The sequence below is a fragment of the Aspergillus fijiensis genome (assembly GCF_003184825.1).
Source record: "Aspergillus fijiensis CBS 313.89 unplaced genomic scaffold BO72scaffold_40, whole genome shotgun sequence".
Lineage (NCBI taxonomy): Eukaryota > Fungi > Ascomycota > Eurotiomycetes > Eurotiales > Aspergillaceae > Aspergillus > Aspergillus fijiensis.
The window spans coordinates 292,208-311,782 of NW_024469016.1; the positions used below are offsets into that span (position 1 = coordinate 292,208).

The 19,575-nt window shown below is 54.4% G+C and overlaps 7 protein-coding genes and 1 non-coding gene across 8 annotated transcripts; 5 read left to right on the top strand and 3 right to left on the bottom strand.

The window, feature by feature from the left end:
- Positions 1 to 1,143: 1,143 nt before the first annotated feature.
- BO72DRAFT_498387 (purine and uridine phosphorylase) lies at positions 1,144 to 4,006 on the bottom strand (the record flags this gene model as incomplete). Its single annotated transcript, XM_040948769.1, has 2 exons — positions 1,144 to 3,900; positions 3,962 to 4,006. 2 exons carry the CDS (start codon positions 4,004 to 4,006, stop codon positions 1,144 to 1,146), a joined length of 2,802 nt encoding a protein of 933 aa, XP_040799261.1.
- A 300-nt stretch (positions 4,007 to 4,306) lies between these two features.
- BO72DRAFT_529568 (uncharacterized protein) lies at positions 4,307 to 7,267 on the top strand. Its single transcript, XM_040950247.1, has 5 exons — positions 4,307 to 4,659; positions 4,729 to 5,500; positions 5,562 to 6,600; positions 6,655 to 6,922; positions 7,000 to 7,267. The coding sequence occupies exons 1-5, from the start codon at positions 4,389 to 4,391 to the stop codon at positions 7,104 to 7,106; spliced, it is 2,457 nt and encodes an 818-aa protein (XP_040799262.1). The 5' UTR covers positions 4,307 to 4,388; the 3' UTR covers positions 7,107 to 7,267.
- Positions 7,268 to 7,327: 60 nt separating this feature from the next.
- On the bottom strand, positions 7,328 to 9,072 carry aglA (putative alpha-galactosidase). The gene has a single exon (XM_040945151.1). The coding sequence runs from the start codon at positions 9,055 to 9,057 to the stop codon at positions 7,396 to 7,398; it is 1,662 nt and encodes a 553-aa protein (XP_040799263.1). The 5' UTR covers positions 9,058 to 9,072; the 3' UTR covers positions 7,328 to 7,395.
- Positions 9,073 to 9,657: 585 nt separating this feature from the next.
- Positions 9,658 to 11,415, bottom strand: BO72DRAFT_478989 (DUF3176 domain-containing protein; the record flags this gene model as incomplete). The annotated part of the gene is made up of 2 exons (XM_040947549.1): positions 9,658 to 10,927; positions 10,976 to 11,415. 2 exons carry the CDS (start codon positions 11,413 to 11,415, stop codon positions 9,658 to 9,660), a joined length of 1,710 nt encoding a protein of 569 aa, XP_040799264.1.
- A 2,954-nt stretch (positions 11,416 to 14,369) lies between these two features.
- On the top strand, positions 14,370 to 14,799 carry BO72DRAFT_529571 (uncharacterized protein; the record flags this gene model as incomplete). The annotated part of the gene is made up of 2 exons (XM_040950248.1): positions 14,370 to 14,668; positions 14,740 to 14,799. Exons 1-2 carry the CDS (start codon positions 14,522 to 14,524, stop codon positions 14,797 to 14,799), a joined length of 207 nt encoding a protein of 68 aa, XP_040799265.1. The 5' UTR covers positions 14,370 to 14,521.
- A 1,134-nt stretch (positions 14,800 to 15,933) lies between these two features.
- Positions 15,934 to 16,004, top strand: BO72DRAFT_t196. The gene has a single exon. It is a non-coding gene; the product is annotated as a tRNA-Gly (tRNA).
- A 515-nt stretch (positions 16,005 to 16,519) lies between these two features.
- On the top strand, positions 16,520 to 17,242 carry BO72DRAFT_382933 (glyoxalase family protein; the record flags this gene model as incomplete). Its single annotated transcript, XM_040941493.1, has 3 exons — positions 16,520 to 16,948; positions 17,043 to 17,115; positions 17,175 to 17,242. The coding sequence occupies 3 exons, from the start codon at positions 16,520 to 16,522 to the stop codon at positions 17,240 to 17,242; spliced, it is 570 nt and encodes a 189-aa protein (XP_040799266.1).
- Positions 17,243 to 19,170: 1,928 nt separating this feature from the next.
- On the top strand, positions 19,171 to 19,443 carry BO72DRAFT_498393 (uncharacterized protein; the record flags this gene model as incomplete). Its single annotated transcript, XM_040948770.1, has 1 exon — positions 19,171 to 19,443. A coding segment is annotated over one exon (273 nt), but the record flags the coding sequence as incomplete, so codon positions are not given.
- Between the last annotated feature and the right edge of the window lie 132 nt (positions 19,444 to 19,575).

The window sequence follows — 19,575 nt, forward strand, 5'->3', positions numbered from 1 at the left end:
AGGTTAGTTTCGACTCATGGGTCTAGATCACGTGAGTGGATCGAGAGGCAAGCAAGAAAAAAAGGAAAAACAAAAATTTGGTGGACCCATTAAGCATACAGCACAAGGGTTGCAAAGGAACACTTCAAATTGCGATGAATTGGCAAGGTGTCTAACCAACAACATTGGAGCTCAGAACATTGTCAGGACAAGATATCGATTATGAAGAGTTAGATTTGTCTCCATTCACAACTATATATTTGTATGCACAGTACACCTCATCGAAGATGATAGTAAGGAGACCAAAATGACCTGATGTGGTTCAATCAGCCAAGCCTAACATACTTTCATCTCTCGGGTACCTGAACTCTTATATAGTTATATGTAGCCCCGCTGTAAGTGAGCGATAGGCATACAAGATACTTTACACTTGTACCCTTGCTGATTGGCTTGTGTTGAATACCGGGGTGGCTGCCAAGGACGGCACTCTTTTGGCCACCTGCATCAACAAGATCTTGCTGGTGAAGACTGAAATCATCGATTCGATTGTCAACGCCATCTGCATAGGAGGACATCGGACGACCATATCTGACCGAGCAGCGTTTATCGCGAATCGTTCATGGAGGTTCCGGCGCTGCCCTGGTAGATAGTAGAACGGTTAGAGATTCTCAACCCCATTCCAAGCTCACCGGAAGGAAGAGCCATTCCACTCATCCTAACATGTGATTGTGGGGTGCCAGATGAGTGGGGGGCGGGGGACACATTCCTGGTCCACCAGCCAGCGCCAGCTCGGTTCCTGCCAGTATTTAACCAGACCTAGGCCGCCAGAAGCTGTCAGGGAATCAGGAGTGAAGGACTAGGACTGAACGCGCGACCATGGCGAGTCGGTGGCCGGAATGGGTGAAGTAGATTTTGTTCTCCGTCTTGGTGAGATGACCCATGTTCTGGAAAAATGCATATCTCACGCATAGGAGGGGAAGCGGCATGACGAGCTTGAGCGCGATGCGGTCAGAAGGATTATTGAGTATCTGCAGGTCGCGTTTGTAGACCTTCTTTATAATACCTTGTGGTGAGATCATCACTCAACTACTTGACGCAAAGCAAGGTGATCGTGCTACTTCGGGCGGGAAATCGCATATGACGCATCGGATCATGAGCCAAGGCTCATGGATCGGTCCATCCTGTACCGTCTCTGGAGTGAGAGATTCCAGACATTGAGACCAGGAGTTCCTTCGCATAAGCCGAGGCCACCGCTGCCGCGTACCCCTGCCAGCGGTCATTCTTATGCGAATCAGCATAGTCGCTAACCCCCCGGATGACTAGGCACGGGAAACTATCCACCAAGCCCGCCGCTTCCATCTCGAAGCAGAGGATGCCCAGTTCCGCCTGCATCCGGTCGCGGGTCGGCCCATGCTTCATGACCTGGTTGCCCGAGGCGATCAGCCCGTAATGGACCATGGGTGCCGTGGTGGCGCGCGGGGCTCGGGACACGATGCGTGCTGGGTCACACGTTGAGCATGATCCGGCGGGACTGCGGTGGCCATAGTCCGATTGGTAGAGGTGATCATGCCCGGCGCCAGGGTACGCGAACTCGGCCTGCAGAAGCGGGTAGCGATGGACCATTGCATCGAGGTACCGGGTCAAGCCAGGGCCGTAGAGGAGATGTTTGGATTTGAGGCTGTTGACCGCAGTCAGAAGAGCATCCGGCGGTCGATTCAGCGCCGAGACAATGTGAATCCGGCCCGCCTCGGTGCGCTTGCCAAAGTCGTACTGAATTACGCCTGACTGCCCATGGTGCGGGGTCCCGACGATCACGTCCCCCAGTCGAATATCATGCGTGACGCTGGGTGCCGCGCCTCCGATGCCCACCATGAGTCCGATGCGAATGTGGGGAAACGTTTGGCACATCCGCTGAGCGATGATGGCGGCGGCCGTCGTGCCCATGATTCCATCCGGCAGACACGTGAGGACGACATTGTGCGTGCCGATGCATCCGAGGGTATAGGTGTTGTTGTCGAAGCGGTAGTCGTGCGGAAGGCCATGTTCTTCATCCAGCATTGCTTGCGCGGTCGCCATCTCTTTGTCGAGCGCAGAGATCCACCCCACCGTGTAATCGCCACATGCGAACCTTTTTGGGGATTGAGTTCGTGGGATGGGAACAGATCTGCTCCGCTGGACGGGTTCGGGTGATGAATAATGGGAAACGCGGGTATCAAACTGGTTGAGTTGTGGAGGCATCGATCCGGGGATCGAAAGCTCTCGCGCTGGGGCTGAGGATCGTGATCCAGCGGTGACAACCGCTGGCTGCAACAGGTCTACCTCAAATTCATTCGAGTCGGGGAGCCTGATTGTTTCCAAGCTGTTAAGATCCATCTTCGGCGCGATGTCATCCAAGTGATCAAGAGACATATCACTGAACCCTTGCCTAAGCTCGGCCTCGAGACGCTGCACAATCTCCATATAGATAAGCCCTTTGAAGTCGTGATCTTCCAATTCGTTGTCCTTGTCGTCGATTCCGAACTGGACATCTAGACAGCGGGCCACCGCGATGCGGTAATTATCAGAGAAACTAGGGCTACACTTTCTAAAAGCCTCTCGCGCGATATGAAAACGAGAATTTTCGTCCAGCAGCTCCAATGATTCCCAGCCGGCGCCATAGGAGCGGACCAAAGAACGTATCGAGGTTGCCTGGTATATCTCAATGAGCAGGATCGCCAACATGACGAGGCCGGGACGTGGATGCAATGGGAGGTCATCAGGGTCGCGACACTCCTCATCGTCCGACTGATCATCACCATGAAAACGTGCCCAGACCCTGGAATGGATGAAGGGCTGCAAAGGCACGGAGGCGGAGGTGCCAAGGAAGATGATATTGGACGAATTGAATGAACCCGGTCGCAGCCAAGGGGTTCCATACAGATGCAGGACGCAATGCCCCAGCAGGACCGCTAACACCCGTTTGATTCTATCTCCCAAGCTCTTCGGGTGGGCTTCCAGAATTCGCTCGAGACGGACTGGGATAGTCTTCAGCTGCATCTGGCTGTCTGCGGATTTGAACTTCCGGAGTTTCCCATTCTCCACTTCCATGTTGAGACAGCGGCGGAAGTGCTGGGGGCTAACATGGTCGCATAGCTTGTTGATTAGAATGGAGGTCTCCCCCCGCCTCTTCCTCGGTGTGCTTTCCTTGACCGCAATGCGTACCTTTGAGGTCTTTTCCGGTATCGCGGCTTGAATCACTACCTCTTGCCAGTACGATTCATTCGGGCTAAGCATGAGGCTAAACACACATTTCTGCTCCAACGGCCGCCGGCTGCGGTAAGTCGCCAGCCGCAGTCGCGCGGTATAGGTGTGGCACGGCAGGCAGTGACACGCCTGGGCACTGGCTAGGAGCGCATCGAAGACCAGGTTCGCTTCCACGTGCACGGAAGTGGGTATTGAGACATTGACCCTTGCGATGGGAGGCCGTGACTCCCCGACGGCATCGGGCCCGGGCGCATCAAGCGCATCCGCGCATTCTTCCAGGAAGAAGGCTACCTCATCCCACAACTGTTTGGTCTCCCAGGCGAAGTTTGTTCTGCTGTATGCGATCTTCTCCGACCAGGACGTCAAACGGCCCCATCCTGCCTGTACATCCGCCAGCCTCTGTAGTGCTTCGGCCGGGGATTGTAGACTATTCTTGACCGGTGGACGAAGCAAAGAGGTGAATCGCTTGAGGAGTAGCCAGGCCAGCGGGGCCAAGGCGATTGACTTGGACGGAAAGTGTGAAGTCTCGACCTGCTCGTTCAGGAGGAGAATTTGAACATGAAGGTAGCGGTAGCTCTGTCGGAGATTTCGATCTTGTTCGCAACTCGTCAGACAATCGGCGATCTCCCGGAAAAGGACGAAAGTTTCCAGGAGGGAAGACACTCTCGACCGCGCTTGCTGTGGCTTGTCCATGAGTACTGCACATTTCACACAGGTGTGGAGGATGGAGAGATCTCACCAAGGCAGCGAAATCGGTCTCGCCGTAAGTCGATACGAGTTCCATTTTGCATGCTCTCTGAATGATATGCCTGGCTTGAAAGGTGCACTGGTGAGAGCACCATTTAACTGATTGGGCTCACTTGTGAGCGATAATGCAAGCCATAGCATCTACTTGTGGTGAAAAGGTCTAGCATATATCACAGTGATGGGCACATCAGATATGGTAGTGAGTGTGAATGGGTAAGAGATGTGGATGGAAGATCGGAGAATGGAAGATGTGAATTGGCCGGGCGCTAAAGAGAGGGGTAGAACCGGGCCATTGCCTTGCGGCCTTGCAGCCTTGCAGAAGTCATCCCCGCATATCCTGAAGGTAATAATGGGAGGTGCAACTGCATCCTACCTTTCCTTCCTCTGCAATTCCAGAGTGACTTCCTTCGGTCGATATCATGGAGAACGAGCAGTCATATGTATCGATCACCACAGCAGCAAGGATATTTCTAGACTCAATACAGCAATGCATTCAGCAGCCAGTCAACCTGGGGCCCCGGGAGATCATGCTTCTTCAGGATCAGCTCGGACGGTTTTCAATATGGGCTTCAGAAACAGGAGTCTTCGCCCCGCGCAGAGCCTCTTTGGACCATCGCCTTCGTTATGTACCCGAGATTCAACGTTTGGTGCGGGGGCTACTGGAGACATTGGACGATCATCTGCACCACTGTGAGTAGGCAGACTGCTTTTCAATCCGTCTTGCGCTCTTCATCCTTTAACGACGGTCTGCGCTGCCAGATTTAACGCAACAGAATGAGGAACGGGATCTATCAGCCATAGCAAAGGATCTGACACTGCTGCATCGACTGTCGAACACAATTCGGAGAGCCAGCCGCGAAAGCCAAAACTTGCGGGCCGCAGAGCACTTTCGGATTGAGGACGAGGAGGGTGTCGATGTCGGGGCGGCGTGGCGGGATACCTTTGCCGCCGAGGTCATTCGAAGGAAGTGGCCGGCCTGTGATGATTGGCTCAGGGAGAGACTGGCATCAGCAATGCTGCTGCGTAGGAAGCGTGTGCTATATCGACGATTTCGTCATGACAAGGCGAGAATGGACCAGTCGGTGCCCGGGCGAGACGCCGAGGATCAAGGTCAGAAGCCGGAGGCGGACCACGAGCATGTTAAAAAACGAGAAACAACATCCGCTCGCAGTGCTTCGGGATCGAGGGCCACCACCTCAGCGACTACGCTGAATCCCGAGCAGTTTAGAAAGGCATCTGCCCCCTCGGTCCTGGGGACCACAAGGACCACCCGCATGAACACCCAAGAAGAGTCTCTATATCCTCCCGCGCCAAAAGGTGAGATCATCAAGCGGCTTGAGACTCTAGAGAAAGAGCGGAGCACATCCATCGAAGATAGCGGTCAGCACTCGAGTGGCCAGGATGCGGAGCTTAGCCGACGAGAGAAGATCATTGCAGATAGGCACGCGATCTTGAGGAACTCGGAGGTCGTCTGTCCTTATTGCTGTTGCACCCTCTCGGGGGCGGATGTGATGGACGATCGTAAATGGAGGTGAGTAGTGGTGGCTGCATTGAAAACAGGACAACAAGATTAATTCTTTTCGGCCAATCAGGAATCATCTCAAACACGATCTAGACGCATATGTCTGCCTGTTCGAAGAATGCGCCACGGAAACGATATTGTATAGTCACAGTGAGGAATGGCTCAACCACCTGCGCGAGCACAAGGTTCGATGGCGCTGCACAGCCAAGGCTCATGGGATCCTGATCTTCGAGGACCAAGCCGACTATTTGGACCATATCCGGAACAAGCACAAGGGATCGGAGTCTCAGCTTCGCCACCTGACCGAACGTGGCAGCCAGCCGTCTGGACCGCTCTTTGTAATCTGCCCACTATGCAACGCTGAGGCCGCTAAGTTGAATATTCCTGTTGAAGACCATATTGCAAGTCATCTCCGGTATCTAGCTCTTCAGTCGCTGCCGTTCGTGGAATATAACGCTCAAGCTTCTGGGGAGGACGGATCACTGCCATCAAGCGACGGCGAAAGAGGAAGCCGCAGCACACTCGATGATGATTTCGATGGTGACCTTTCGTTCGACTTGGCCGATGAGCTCCATAACCCATTCGATTCGCATCAGGATGAAGTGCCTTCTTTTGCTGCTGATTCTCGACCTAAGCGAGATGTCCCACTGTTTGCGGAGTTACAAAAATTATTTGAGACAATGGAGAAAAATCAATTATCCGCTTCGAAAAACTCTTTGATCGAAAGTAAAGCTGAGCAAGTCGGCATCGACAGAACAATCGATGCATCTAATGACCCAGCTCAGTCATATCCATCATCGCCTCCTGCAAGTCTAGATATGACGTCCAGCGATTCCGCCAAGGGTGAGTTAATTGCTAGCTTGGAAAAGTTGATTATGGAAGAAAGGGCTGGAAGACCCGGGCGAGAGGAAACTGCTTCAAGGCTTCTACGAGCGACAGCCAAAGAAAACACGACTTCAGAAACCGGGAAATCCAGCGCCGCCGGCTTGCTGGAAGCCGCGCGAAAGGAGGCTTCAGACAGCCCAGACCGCAAAAGGTCGACTGTCGAATTCAGGGATGCAGTAGGAAGGAGACTCTCGTTTCCATTTGACGCATGTCGCACGTGGGAGGTAGGAGAATCCAATCCCATCTGTATGTTCTTCGCTGATCGAAATCCGGTTCAGGGCATGGAAAGTCTCATAAGACAGTCCTTTTCATACATGGAGGGGCTAGAGTCTCACGTTGCGGCAGGGCATTATGATCTGGTCGGTCCCAATGGAGATATCATTCTACCTCAAATCTGGGAATCTTCAATTCAACCAGGTTGGGTTATCACCATGCATATGTGGCCACTTTCAGGAAGGCCAGTCACGCCTTCGTCACCAGGTGAACCCTCGGTTCCGCCTGCCAATGCGGCGGTCTCAGCAGAGCCCACGGGATCAGAAACCGCAGGTAAGTCTTATCTCTGACTGCCAGGGGTCTTTCGGGCATCGGATATAATGTTTCATCCACCAATTAACGATGATCAGTCCCCAGAAAGTCTCAGCCAAAGGCGCACAATCCTGGTGCCTTCGCGATGTGGATGATGGGGGATAATAGGTTGTCAAATCAGGCTCTCGAAAAAGAGGAGGAATGATCAACCCCATCGTACGTCTCGCGATCCACGAAAAGCACTTCTCTTGTTCTTGACTCTCAAAGATTTAGCCAGGGAGTGTGGTGAAGATATAATGTGTATATCGCCCCGAAGGTAGGTGGCAATAAACAGATGGCGAGAGGGCTCTGCCATGGTGTGCTAGCAACTATGAAATTGTACTGTAGAATACATATTCATATTTTCGATGGCGGATGCTCAGTAAGATTCTTTCTGTGGTATATTTGTTCTCAACTAATGAGAGTCCAACACTTGAATATTCATGAATATAGAATCACACCAGGGCAACACCACTCGGCAAGCCAAAGACCTGAGTATCCGCCTCCACCAAACAAGCACCCACCAGCGCGTCTCCCTCGGTGAGACACTCCCCAGTCTTCGCATTCCTCAGATTCCCAGAAACCGCATACTCCCACTTCTGGTCCGCCCCTCCCTCGCAAGCCTGCACGCTCACCTCTCCCGCCGCCGCCGTCAAGCACAGCGCCGCACTCGACAGCGGCCGCAGCGCGCCCTGCGCCGTGACCTGCCAGACCTGCGCATCCAGCGCCTCGCACGTCTCAAACCCAACCCCCTTCCCCTCCCTCTCTCCCTCCACAGCCGTCAAACACCGCCCAGACGCGGTATTAAACACGATGCCCGTGGGGACCACCTTACAGCCATCCGGGACCCTAACCCTCCAGACCCCCGTCGCATGCTTCTCCAACCCCTCCACCACCAAACTGCCCTCCACCCTGACCACACGCCCATCCCAAAGATCCTCCGCCTCATACTCGCAACCCATCTGCAACCCCAACCTCTCCACCGCAACCTCCAAATCCACCGTCTCATTCCCCCGATTCAGCACCCCAACGACCCTCCCGCCATCGCCCAACGACCTAGTCAACACATCCACCCCCTCCGCCACCCCCCTCACCGCAAGCGTCGCCTGCAGCCCCAACGCATCCTGATCGACAGCAATCAACCGCTCATTCCGCAACACCTGCATCACCTCCTCCCCCAACCCGGGGATATAGGCACTAATAATCAACGGCGCGCCCATGACCGCCCACAACGCAAAGTGACTCTTCTTCTCAGCCAAGGTCAGCCCGGGATGATCGGGGATCAAGAAATCCGGATCATTGAAGTACCCCGGCCGTTGGTAGCGGGCCAGCAGCACGTTGTAATCGTAGTTGTTGACGATACTGTCCCACGCGCTGCCGGCGCCGGCATACACCAGGATATCGGTGGAGTGGCGGGCCAGCTCGCCGTACCGCGGGACCCAGGCCATGACCTTGTACCAGTCCGTGTTATCCGCGGTGCCCGCGAAGTAGGCGGGGGCGCTTTCGGAGAAGATTAGGGGTTTGCGGGCATGGGCGGAGGCGGCAGCTTGGGTGCTGAGGATGGTGTGCCAGTTGGCGTAGCGGTGGCGGTATTCCTCCTGCAGGGTGCGGTTCGCCGCCGGGAACACGTTGCATCCGTCTAGCTTGAGGTAGTCGATGCCCCATTCGGCGAAGGTGGCTGCGTCCAGGGCTTCGTGGCCGTAGGAGCCCGGGTACCCACCGCAGGTCGCGTTGCCGGCGTCTTGGTAGATGCCCAGCGTGAAGTTGAGCGACCCCAGGTGCGCGGCGAGCCACGGGATCCCCCGCGGGAATTTGGTCGTGTTCCAGCTGAGCGAGCCGTTGGGGAGCCGGGCTGTTTCCATCCAGCAGTCGTCGAGGTTGAGGCGCGTGTAGCCGGCGGCTTGCAGGCCGGTGGTCTGCATGGCGGTGGCGGTGGTGACGAAGAGGGTTTCGTTGAGGTCGCACATGAAGCGCGACCAGTTGTTGAAGCCCATCGGGGGCGTGGGCAGGGTGGTGGGGTTGGTGATTGTGCCGGTTGATGGGGGGGTGAGGAGGAGGAGGAGGAGGGTGAGGAGGAGGGGAGCGGGGGTTAGGGTTACTTGGGCTGGGGGACGCATTTTGGTGGGTGTGGTGGGTGCAGCGATGGCTTGCGAGTGAATTGGGTGTGTGGGTGGTGGGTGCATCCGGTTATATGCTAAAGACCTGGTCGGGAGACGCTTCCCCGCTCGCCTGCGAGCTGCAGCAGCGCGAATACCACCGTGCCATGTCGGCTGCAGCTTGCACCAAGCTAAGCTATCGCGGTTTTGCTTATCAGGTCGGCAGGGCAGCCCGGCTGGTCGCTGACTGGGGAACAAGGTTCGGCACGGGTCGATTAATCTATCCTGCGGGGGTGAATCTTATCGCAGCCAAGGGTCGCATACACACCACAACCCTGATTCGCGCTCATGCAAGGACCCTTGACAGCATTCATGCTAGCGAGGTCTATTTATAGCCCCGGCCCTGGTGAAGTGGTGAGTGGTAAGTTAACTGCAGCATGCGTCAGAACGCTGAGTAAGGAGGGTTTCACTGCAGCTGGAATTGCGGGGTCGATTGGTTTGATGCAAGGGTGTCTTCCTACCCCTTTCCCCCAGCCTGCTAGACACCACCCCTATTCTGCAACACGCACAAATCCACTCCACGTAATACATTAAACATTATCATTTCTGGCAGCCATTAAGCTATCTAGCTACCGCCCGCAACCGCGACCCCCCCTCCGTCGTCTCCAACAGCACCTCCAAACTCCGCGATGCCGCCACCATCGCGCTCAGATCCGGACTGCGGCGCATCTGATGCGGCGCCTCCAGGCTCACGTCCGAGAACAGCAGCGCCAGCGGTGACGACTTCCAGATGTACTGGTTGCGGGTGCGCACCACCGTCGCCACCAGGAACCCCAGTGTCATGGCCACCAACACAATCGGCAGCGTCAGCCAGGGCCACTGCACGTGCACAAACGAGTCGACCGTCCAGGTCGTGCCGTTCACCGCCGCGGCGCAGACCTCGGTGCGCGCGTGCGTTGTCAACGCCGTCGCGAGCGAGGTGAATACCCCCGAGACGTCCGTGTAGTTGCCCTGCACCCCGTACAGGGCCTGGATGGTGTCGGAAGTCCAGCTGGGGCGGTTGCTGATGAAGAGGGAGCCGCTCCCTGTCAGGAGTGAAGTGATGGAGTTGGCGAGGGCGAGGCGGCTGAGCCAGCTGACACTGTAAGTGCAGTGGGCGGTCTGGTTGGAGGTGCAGTGGTCCGGGAAGAGGGTGAGGTCGGTCGTTATGTCCGATGCGGCGGTGGAGGAGTTGGAGGTGGTGGCGGTCGAGACCAGGGTTTCGTTAAAGACGCCCTCCTGCACCGAGGCGGAGTAGGTCTTGACGCAGAAGTAGAGGGCGCATTCGGTGGCGCTGATGGTGGGCGGCACGCCGTAGCCTGCGGCGCTGATGGCAGTGAAGTTGAGGATCAGCGGAGGAAGGGCGGAGGCGTCGAGCTTCACCAGGTCTAAGCCGGTCGTCGCGTTCATCAGGTAGATTCCGCCCCAGGAGGTGGAAAAACTGAACCCGTTGGTCAGGTTGTAGTGGTAAGTGCTCATTGTGCTGGTCGGGTTGGCGGTCGTTAGGGTTAGCTCGTCGGTGATGTTGGCGCATCGTTGGCACAGCCCGAGGGACTGGTACGGGGCAAAGGTGCAGTTGCCCGTCGGGCAGGTCATGGTCAGGGCTTGGCTGTTTGTTCCGGTGCTCTGGAAGAGCCCTGTGTAGATAGCCCCCGCCGTGGAGAGCGGCACTTTGTTCATGCCAGGTCCTGCCCCTTCGCCGTAGTCCACGTACGAGCTCGTGTTGCACACGCGAATCGAGGATTGGCCCGGCGAGTGGATGGGCTGCGAGGTGATGCTGAGGACCTGCTGCACGAAGGGGGCAATCGCTGCCGCTACTACAAGGATGAAGCATCCTACCGTCACCAGATGGCTGTGCATAGGTTAGCTTGATTCTTTCTGGTATTCTGTCGGAGCTCACCGTGGGAGGAAGCGAAACAAGACGAAGACCGCATTGACGGCACCGCGACTAGCAGCGTCCAGCACTGCCAAGTCATTGAGCTTGTTCTGTCGGTTGAACCAGGACCATTTAAGCTGCGACAACCCTTCGGTGATGGGGTAGACCATGGCCGCCTTCATGACCGTCACGAGTAGTGACACCAAGGCGTTGAGGGTGATGCCGTACGGCCAATCCGGCATGGGTTTGCCGTCGTACGTGTGCAGGACGACGATGATGGCTACTAGGGCGCCCACCGCGATGACACAGCTCACGATCTCAAAGACCCAGCCCGCTCCCCATGGGCCAACCGCCCGGGGCTGCAACAGCATGGTTGACAAAGGCCGTTTCCGCGTGGGGTTCGCCTCCCCCGGTTCGTCCACTTTGTGGTACCCCAGCTCATACTCCTCCTTGAGATGTCTCATCCTGGCTTGGCTGTTGACTGGGAGCTGGGGAAATGAGAGGTCTGACACCACGTTCGAGTTGACCCAGACATGGCGATGGGGGAAGGGGACTGGGGAGGGAAATGGAGTCTTCGTTTGACTGCTCGTGCCTCTTGGCGCACAAAACCCGCTGTGGCGGCGCGGCAACTCTGTTCCATGGAAAAGCCTCCAGCTTGGGTCCAGTTTGAGGTCATTATGAACCAGTTTGAAACATCCTTAACACTTGTTTGGGGTTAGAGGCGAAGACTGGAGCTGAAACAGGAAGTTGATTGGCGAGATTTGCGCGAAGCCAAGTGCAGAATTTCTGCTTCGGGAAATTCTCCTGAAAGTCGGCTTCGGTGAGCTTGCTCATGATTGGTTATGTTTGAAAAAAGGTAAGCACGTGATTTTGGCCTATCCCGAAAAAGGACGATCTGCCCGAGGAGGCGTCCCAAGAAGGAAACTACCATGCTGCAAGTACAGTACACTTTGATAGAGTGACTTGGAGGTGTCATTCCCAGTTGAACCTCCCAAGCAAGGTCCAAGCATCAAGGCTACCAGACATGAGCTCCTCCCAGTCAAGTATCGAAAAATCGATAATTTGCTGTAAGCTGCGTACACAAACAAATTCAACGCCAGCGAAAACTCCAAAGCAGGCACAGTGCGAGTGCGGAGTGCATCGAGTTGCCATTCATAAGTGATGGTAGTATGTCTGCAAAAGAATCTGCCTTTGATCACGCGCCAACACAATGAGCAAGTAAACAATGGAGGCTGAAAAGGAAAGGCTCGAGGTAGATTTGTTGTTGTCGAGTTAAGCTTTTCTCTCTAGTCAGTCAGAAGTGTGAGTATGCAGGATGTCTTGGCTTGTACGGATCTGCGCGTACGGGAGCATAAAAAATGTTAGCACTTGCTATTATACCCTCCCCCACCTATTCTTCCTACCAAAGCTGTAATTTGTCTGTGGCTTGGCTAGCAATATGCCTTCTAGCGATGATCTCGAGGAGTATCAACTGAGGAATATAGACCAAATTCAACAATGGTTTCAGATTCAGTGCCTGAGCTCGAGCCCCAGAGAACAGGCCCCTTGCTTCTGGAGTCTGCGTCCGCCGCCGCGTCTTGCATTACCTCTGGCTTAATGAACTTGTCGCTTCAGCGCCCCAGATCTTATCACTGCGGCAGTGGGATTCATTTCGGAACCGCATAATCAAGAACAAGTTGAGGATCAGATTGGAAAACAATCATCAACCTTTTTGAATCGAGTTTCCTTTCAGGCATAGGCCAATTGATTGTGAGCTTGATGAGGTCGATACTTGAGGAAGGGGAAGAAGATAAGACCTGTGGGAGGATGCTTGGTTCAACTGAGGAGACAGTGAGTATTCATGCTTAGCAGAGCTAAGGCAGCCGGAATAAGATTTTTTCGCGGGGATCAAGCGATCACAGTCGAAGGAGCCAGTATGTTCCGGGTATTCATCATCCCATTTATCCTCTAGCGCTAAAGGCTGCGCAAGCGTGTTTTAGAGATATGGGCAAACACGGTAGCCTGCGGCCGATTCACCGAATGGCGCAACAGACAAAGCCAGAAGTGGGTTTGTTTAGGCATCATTCAATTGCTAGCAAGTGTCTGAAAAGCTTGACCTGACAAGCACCGGCAGGCCAGTCGATCCGTGGGTTGCTACCCCGCGAGTTTGAGGCTGGAACCTGATTTGGTCAGACCATGGCCAAGTCTCAATCTGATAAACATTGAGGTTTGAGTTGATTCCTCGGGTTCGCAATGAAAACCTGATTATCTGCAACGGGCGAAATAGTTCCTCCCGGTCAACTTGACCGGCCAGTTGCCTACGGGATGGACCCCAAACAATTTAGGGCTGTCGCCTTGACTTTCGCAGGGTCACGGAGTTACTGCGAATAACGCCCTCAGATTCAAGATTCAGCGCCTTGTTCACTCGCGTGGTAAGTGCAGATATGAATGAAACGGTGACCGGCCACGACGAATCGAGACTTGAGGGTGGATAGGCAACGCGTCCCAGACAAGGGATTGGCTGGACGGAGTGGGCCCTAAAGTGGGGAGAAAAGCGGATAGCTTCGTCTGATCTGTCGACTATCGCTTTCGGTTGGTTCCCCTGGCCAGGGGAACCCGGCACTTTTGTGGCCAATTTCCAATTTAACCCCCCTTCTTTTTTTCGATTTGGGTTCTCTGCCACCAACCTTCTTCTTCCCGCCTGACGTCTGTCGGTTGGCCATTCCGTGGCTGAGAAAGGATTATCTCTAGGATGTTCCGTGTGCAGGAGCTCCAGATGATCTCGGTGTTCGTCTGAGGAACAATTCTCCTCCCCCTTCACTCGGGTTCCACCGATCCAATGAGATTGGATTCCAGTAGTGTCTTTCCCTTGTTAGCGTGCGGTTTGCTCCAAGCGCGGTTCAATTCAGAGGCGCTGGTCGCAACTCCTGTAGTAACATACGAGTAGCTAACCATCCGCTTTCACCCCCACTATAACCACCGAGCCACCCCCGGCTCTGTCACCAACCACCCCCCGGTCTCTTCACGGGCATGCAGTCCACGTAACCCGGCACGACCAGCGGGAGAAGATAGAGAAAGAGCCACGAAGCAGAGACTCCGCCCGTTACGTACGACGGAGCGGGCCTCTCAGCCCCAGGCGTTGTCGCGCGGACAATTGCACCCGTCGGAATGGTGCGGACTTCGCCCGGGGAGGCCAAACCTACCAAAACCCACCTTCCATGAAGCTCCTATCCAGGAGGGAGGAAGACCAAAGAGGAGCAGGTACTAACGCGAAGGGAAATTGTGCTAATTATACTACCTCCATCAAGGCATCCGCCGGGCTCCAGCCCACGAGCGGGCACAGCAAAATCCGTCTTAGTGTTTGAATAGCGTCGATCTAGCTATTTACTGCTCTTCCACCCCTTCTCCCATTTTCTGTTTCCCTTCAACAACCCACATTCGTTCTTACCTCCCTCCCCTTCATATCTCCATTCCACTCGCTTCATTTCACCTCCAGTCTCTCGTTTGCTGCCATTGAGGTCTTTTTGCGTGTTTTTCCAACCTTCTTCGAACCAAATAAAGTTTCTTTTCCAGATCCGACGCACTGACACAATGATGTTCGAGGGAGTTTTGAGCTGGTTCCGCCCTGCGGAAGCCGAGGTTGTGCAGGAGACCAGCTGGGATCCCGTTACCTTGACCATGGTCCAACCCAAGAGTCCGGTCGCTCCCACCACAGACGAGATTGTCACCGATCAACCGGTATGTTTGATTCACATGGTGAAAAAGTAAAATATGTTGCGCAGGACACTAATCCAACTGGGCGATGGCAGATTCTCGGCGAAGGGATGGACTTGCGACTCCGCGGTGGTGACAGTACTGAGGACGGGTAAGTCGCCCGGGGCAGCCAACCCTAACCCGACCGACTTCGCCTACAGTACCTATAACTAAACCCCAACCTTCGTGCTAGATGCTGCTTCTGCTGTCGCTGCTGCAGCTGTCTCGATTCCTGCTGCGCCCCCGACGACGGTCCCGGCCAACGGCTGTAATCCATCGATCGCGATTCCAACCATGCCTACGTACAGTACATAAATCATCCCTTTCTTGCCAGCCACTACATCCGACACATACCGACCATCCCTCGGACTGATTTATCGGGGGTGTTCCTGCATACATAATGTCTTATTCTGCCCGGTCTCAATGGCCGGGAAGACGGGTGAATCGCCAAACTCGCTCGCCTCATCTTTTCTCTCGTTCCGCATACTTCTTTCATCATCTGTGTATAATATCATCTTCCGTCATGACTTGCATCAGCCGCAATAGATTTCCTTGGTTCGGACCACAACTCGGTTTATTGAATAGCTGGCTTCTTTCTGGATACATCGATATATGACGACTACAACAATTTGAGTGACGGGGTGGGAAGGTGACGATGGCGGATATTGTACGAGCGAAGCCACGAATTCGTCTGTGCACGAACACCACGAACACGACATCGCTGCTTTCCCGGCTCCCTTCGACAAAGCTTGTATGCGTGGACTGTGTTACGGTCAGTCGGAGGGGTCTATCATTCGGGTGCGAAGCTCCATCGGCCATGGGCGCAATTGCGCGAACTGTGGCGGAGATCAGTCTGCGCTCGTAGGAGCGAGAATCGTCGGGATGCCTTCCGCTGTAGCATTTCTAGAAACAATAATGGAGGTAGTTTGTAAAGCCCAAGAATGACCGTCACTATAGAGAGATTCTGAACATCCAGGAGGGTTAATTCTAGTCAAGCACATGTTAAAGTTGAAATGCTATCTATATGATCTTCGATAATGAAAGAACTGATAAGTAGCCGGTGAACGTCGAAGATCTTCACCCAGTCGAGGATCGCTTTTGGGTGCTTAGTAGGCACTCTATATCAGCTGCCTGCTATTGGCGAGAGACGCGTTAGCTTCCCATCCGAACCTTGGTTTGGGGAATATGATAGCAAAAAGACCGCGGTTTCACAACGACCCGACCGGATTACCTAGTGGTCGGATCCGCCAGCATCATTGGTCTAGTGGTAGAATTCATCGTTGCCATCGATGAGGCCCGTGTTCGATTCACGGATGATGCACATCTTTTTTTCTTTGTCTTCGGCTTACTTGCCTGACTGAGTACACCAGCCCGCCTTCTTTTCCTTTTGTTTGTCTCGCTTGCGGTAAATAAGAAAGGACCTTAATTTGGATCGTAGTATGTCTATTATCACGTATCAATATTTATATGGCGCCCATTGTTCGGCGTAGTGGAGATGTCGGCTGAAGTCTCGACAAAAATATACTTCCCCGCAACCGCGCCATCCCCAGATTGGCTCCCAAAATAGAGTTAACCTTCCGACACAATGAAAAGAAGATCGTATTCGCATCACCTGACCCCAAACAAGGCCACCTCCTCTGGCTTTCCCTGCTGAAACCCTTGGTTCCCTGTCCCCTCGTGTCGTCATGCAATCATGTGCACCGCCAGATGGGAGCTGCATATAACCAGCGCGCGCAACGCCCTTGTGGAAGCATCGACCAACCCCAGCTCCATGCATCAAACCACAACAACCCAATCCCCACCACCACCACCCGGCCCACCAAGGCAACAGCAAGAATGACCTCCTCCCCAACCAGCCGCAACGCCGTCGACCTCCTCACCAGCCTGGCCGGAATCATCACCACCATCGCCACCAACCTGCACGCCAACCGGCTCGACCGCGCGCGGCTCCGCGCCACGCTCAAGGAGTACGCCGCGCGCGCCGAGTCGGACGCCAAGCTGATCAACGCCTCGCGGCAGTCGCAGCGCTGCGTCGAGCACGGCCTGCTGCTCGCCTACGTGCACATGGAGTTCATCGCCACCCTGCTGCGCTACAACCTGACCGTCCCCGCCACGGCCGTGAAGTGGTACAGCGTGCGCTCGCTGCGGAAGCGCCACCGCCTGTCCCTGTTCGGGATCCCCGCGCAGGCGCGCGACCTGCGCGCCCAGCTGGAGAATATCCAGACTAAGGCTGAGTTGCTGTATGCGGATTTCGCGGAGAGTGGGGTATGTTTTTTCCTCAAAAACCGTGTTTCTTCGGCGGAGGGGTCCGGTGCGGGGTAGGGCTATTATGAGCTGAGACTGAGAACTGGCGGGGTAGGTGCAAATCCCCGAGACGCCGATTCTGTATCGCAAGGTTACGGCTTGTGAGCCGGTTGGGGCGCCGCCGGAAGGTGTGTGTTTCCCTTGTCTGTGTGTGTGTTTGGGTTTGCTGATATGGGGCTGGGCTTAGCGATTCATGATCTCCTTCGTCGCGGGACCCTTGCTGAGCAGGAGTTGAGTGGGAAGATTCCGCCTTGAGGGGTGTGAGGATACCAGGTCGTGGATTTGAGCATTATCCGTTTAATGGGAGTTTGGGCGAAAAGTATATCTTGAGGGAGGTTCTTGCTTTGAAAGCGGAGATGAGTCTCAGTGAACTTGATATCAAGGGTTTGCATTAATTGCTGGTCTTTGCAATCACAGCTTCTCTCGCTAGCTCCTGGTATGTAGTCCTTTTACACCTCGTGGTGACTCGCCCTTCAGGCGCCTGGTTGGTAATGAAAGTTGATCGCTGTGTCAGGGGGTCAAGGCCGGTAGTATACTGCGATGCTTTTGCACGCTGACCCCCGCATCCTGTGGATTTGATAGTGCACACACCTGGTCTAGCAGGTTGCACCAGCGAGTGCCAGGAGAGCTCTGATCTGAGGCAATATCGAAAGTCTTCTAGACACCTGGCCTTCCGAGTACTCAGGGCCTCTCCGAGCGACGCACGCTAGTCGTTTTATGCCCTGGTTCTCTCTAAGTACTATACTTGACTACTCATAGATTGTTCAATGGCGGTAAACCAATATCACGATTTCCTTAGCTATGAGGCCGTAGGGTATTGTTTGCGTCAGATAGACTAAACGTAACTTTTCCCTCGCATATTTAATTCTCGCCATTAGTGAAGTAAGAACAGTCTATAATATAGTGGAGCTCATAAGTACAGTGACAACCGGCAAACCAAGATTTCACAGACAGTGGCATGCTACACCCATCTTTTCTGACATTCTTAAGCTCTGAATCTGTAAAGGGGTCATCTGGTATCAATTTCGTGCGTACCTGAACAACTTTTCCTGTGAAGCCAGAATCTTACCCTCCGACAAGGTCTGTTGTCGGGCCTAGAAGATACTCGGGAGCCTTTTCTTCAAAGCGTTCTCGTCAAGAAACTAGGGGCCGATGCGCAATGTCTCGCTTCGGAAGAAGAGGTTCGAACACCATCTGGAACCAAACAATTTCAAGTCTGGAAACGGAAATTCCTTTCGTGGAAGCGGGCGCCGAGTTGCTACCGACTCTCACACCCTGTTATTGGTACGGAGGGTTTATCGATGAGGTGATTCAGGAACCTCTGGAGCACATTACGGACATTCCAGTGTTCGTCCGAGCATCATCTACCTTATTCCTCCGCTTCCTGGCTCTATAGAGTTCTTCGCACCCCGCAATTGACGTTTTCTCTAGACTTCTAGTGAGTATTTATATGACAGCCATTGTATAACAGCCATGTAACCATCAGGCCGGAGGTGATTGGGGGCACCGATCAACTTCGTCAGCGTGCGTGGAGCTGAGTACGTAATCTGAAACATCAGTACAACCGGATCAAGTTCAAAGTCAAGATGATCACCTATTTGGCTATTGTAAGGCAGGCATCAATCTCGTCTCCTCCAAGCAGTACTTAACATAAACCATACGAGAGATGCAGGAACCAGCGTGTGGAAAACCTCCGTCTAGCGCGCAGTACCTAGTTCCGTCATGGAGTGAATATGAACAGAGGAAAATTAGACATTTTACTGTAGTGTTCATTCCAAGACAGTTGAAGTAACTCCGATGTACCATCAATCAGCCCAACCCCATCAATTTCCCCATCAGGCCAGTCCCACGCAGACTTGAGTATCCGGAAGAAGTATAAGAGCCCTAAAACCTTCTCTCGCACCCCAGCAACTGCAGCCGAGTACAATATACTTTCTTACCCTCAGCGCATGATCCTCCCTCGCAGGCCCCCAAACCCAGTGTAACAATACAACCGCATATTCTCCGACCCGACAACCGAGCCCAGCATATAACCCCCCCTCACCGTCCCGAAGATCCATACCCTCCTCTCCAGCTTCCCACCTAGGTATCACCAGGGAAAAGCAAAACCAGCCCACTAAGCCCTTACCAATTCCCCCTCCCAAACCAAGCTTCTCGCTTCGGTTTCATACCCAGCCAAGAAAATGAAACTCCTACTCCTCCCCCTCCTCGCCCTCCAAGCGACCGCCTGGTCGCTGACCATCTACTTCACCGACGGCGGCCACATCACCAGCACCGGCCGCCTCAATTCGGGCTGCAAGGCCTACGACCTCCCCGTCCACAACCGCCAGGTCAACCGCGCCTCCTTCAGCGAGAGCACCTTCGCCGACACCTTCGAGCTGTTCAGCGACAAGGACTGCCGGAACCGCGTGTTTCGGGAGGGGAAGGGCAGTCATCGCGTGCAGCCGCCGCGGCGGGTGAGGGCTTATAAGGTTTATTGAGATTTGGGGTGGGGGGTGGGGTAGGGGCCTCAGATTACGGTGGATTTGGGGAATTGTGTGAGGTTGGTTTGGGGTTTGGGGGTGCGGTGGTTGATGGGGGAGTAGGCG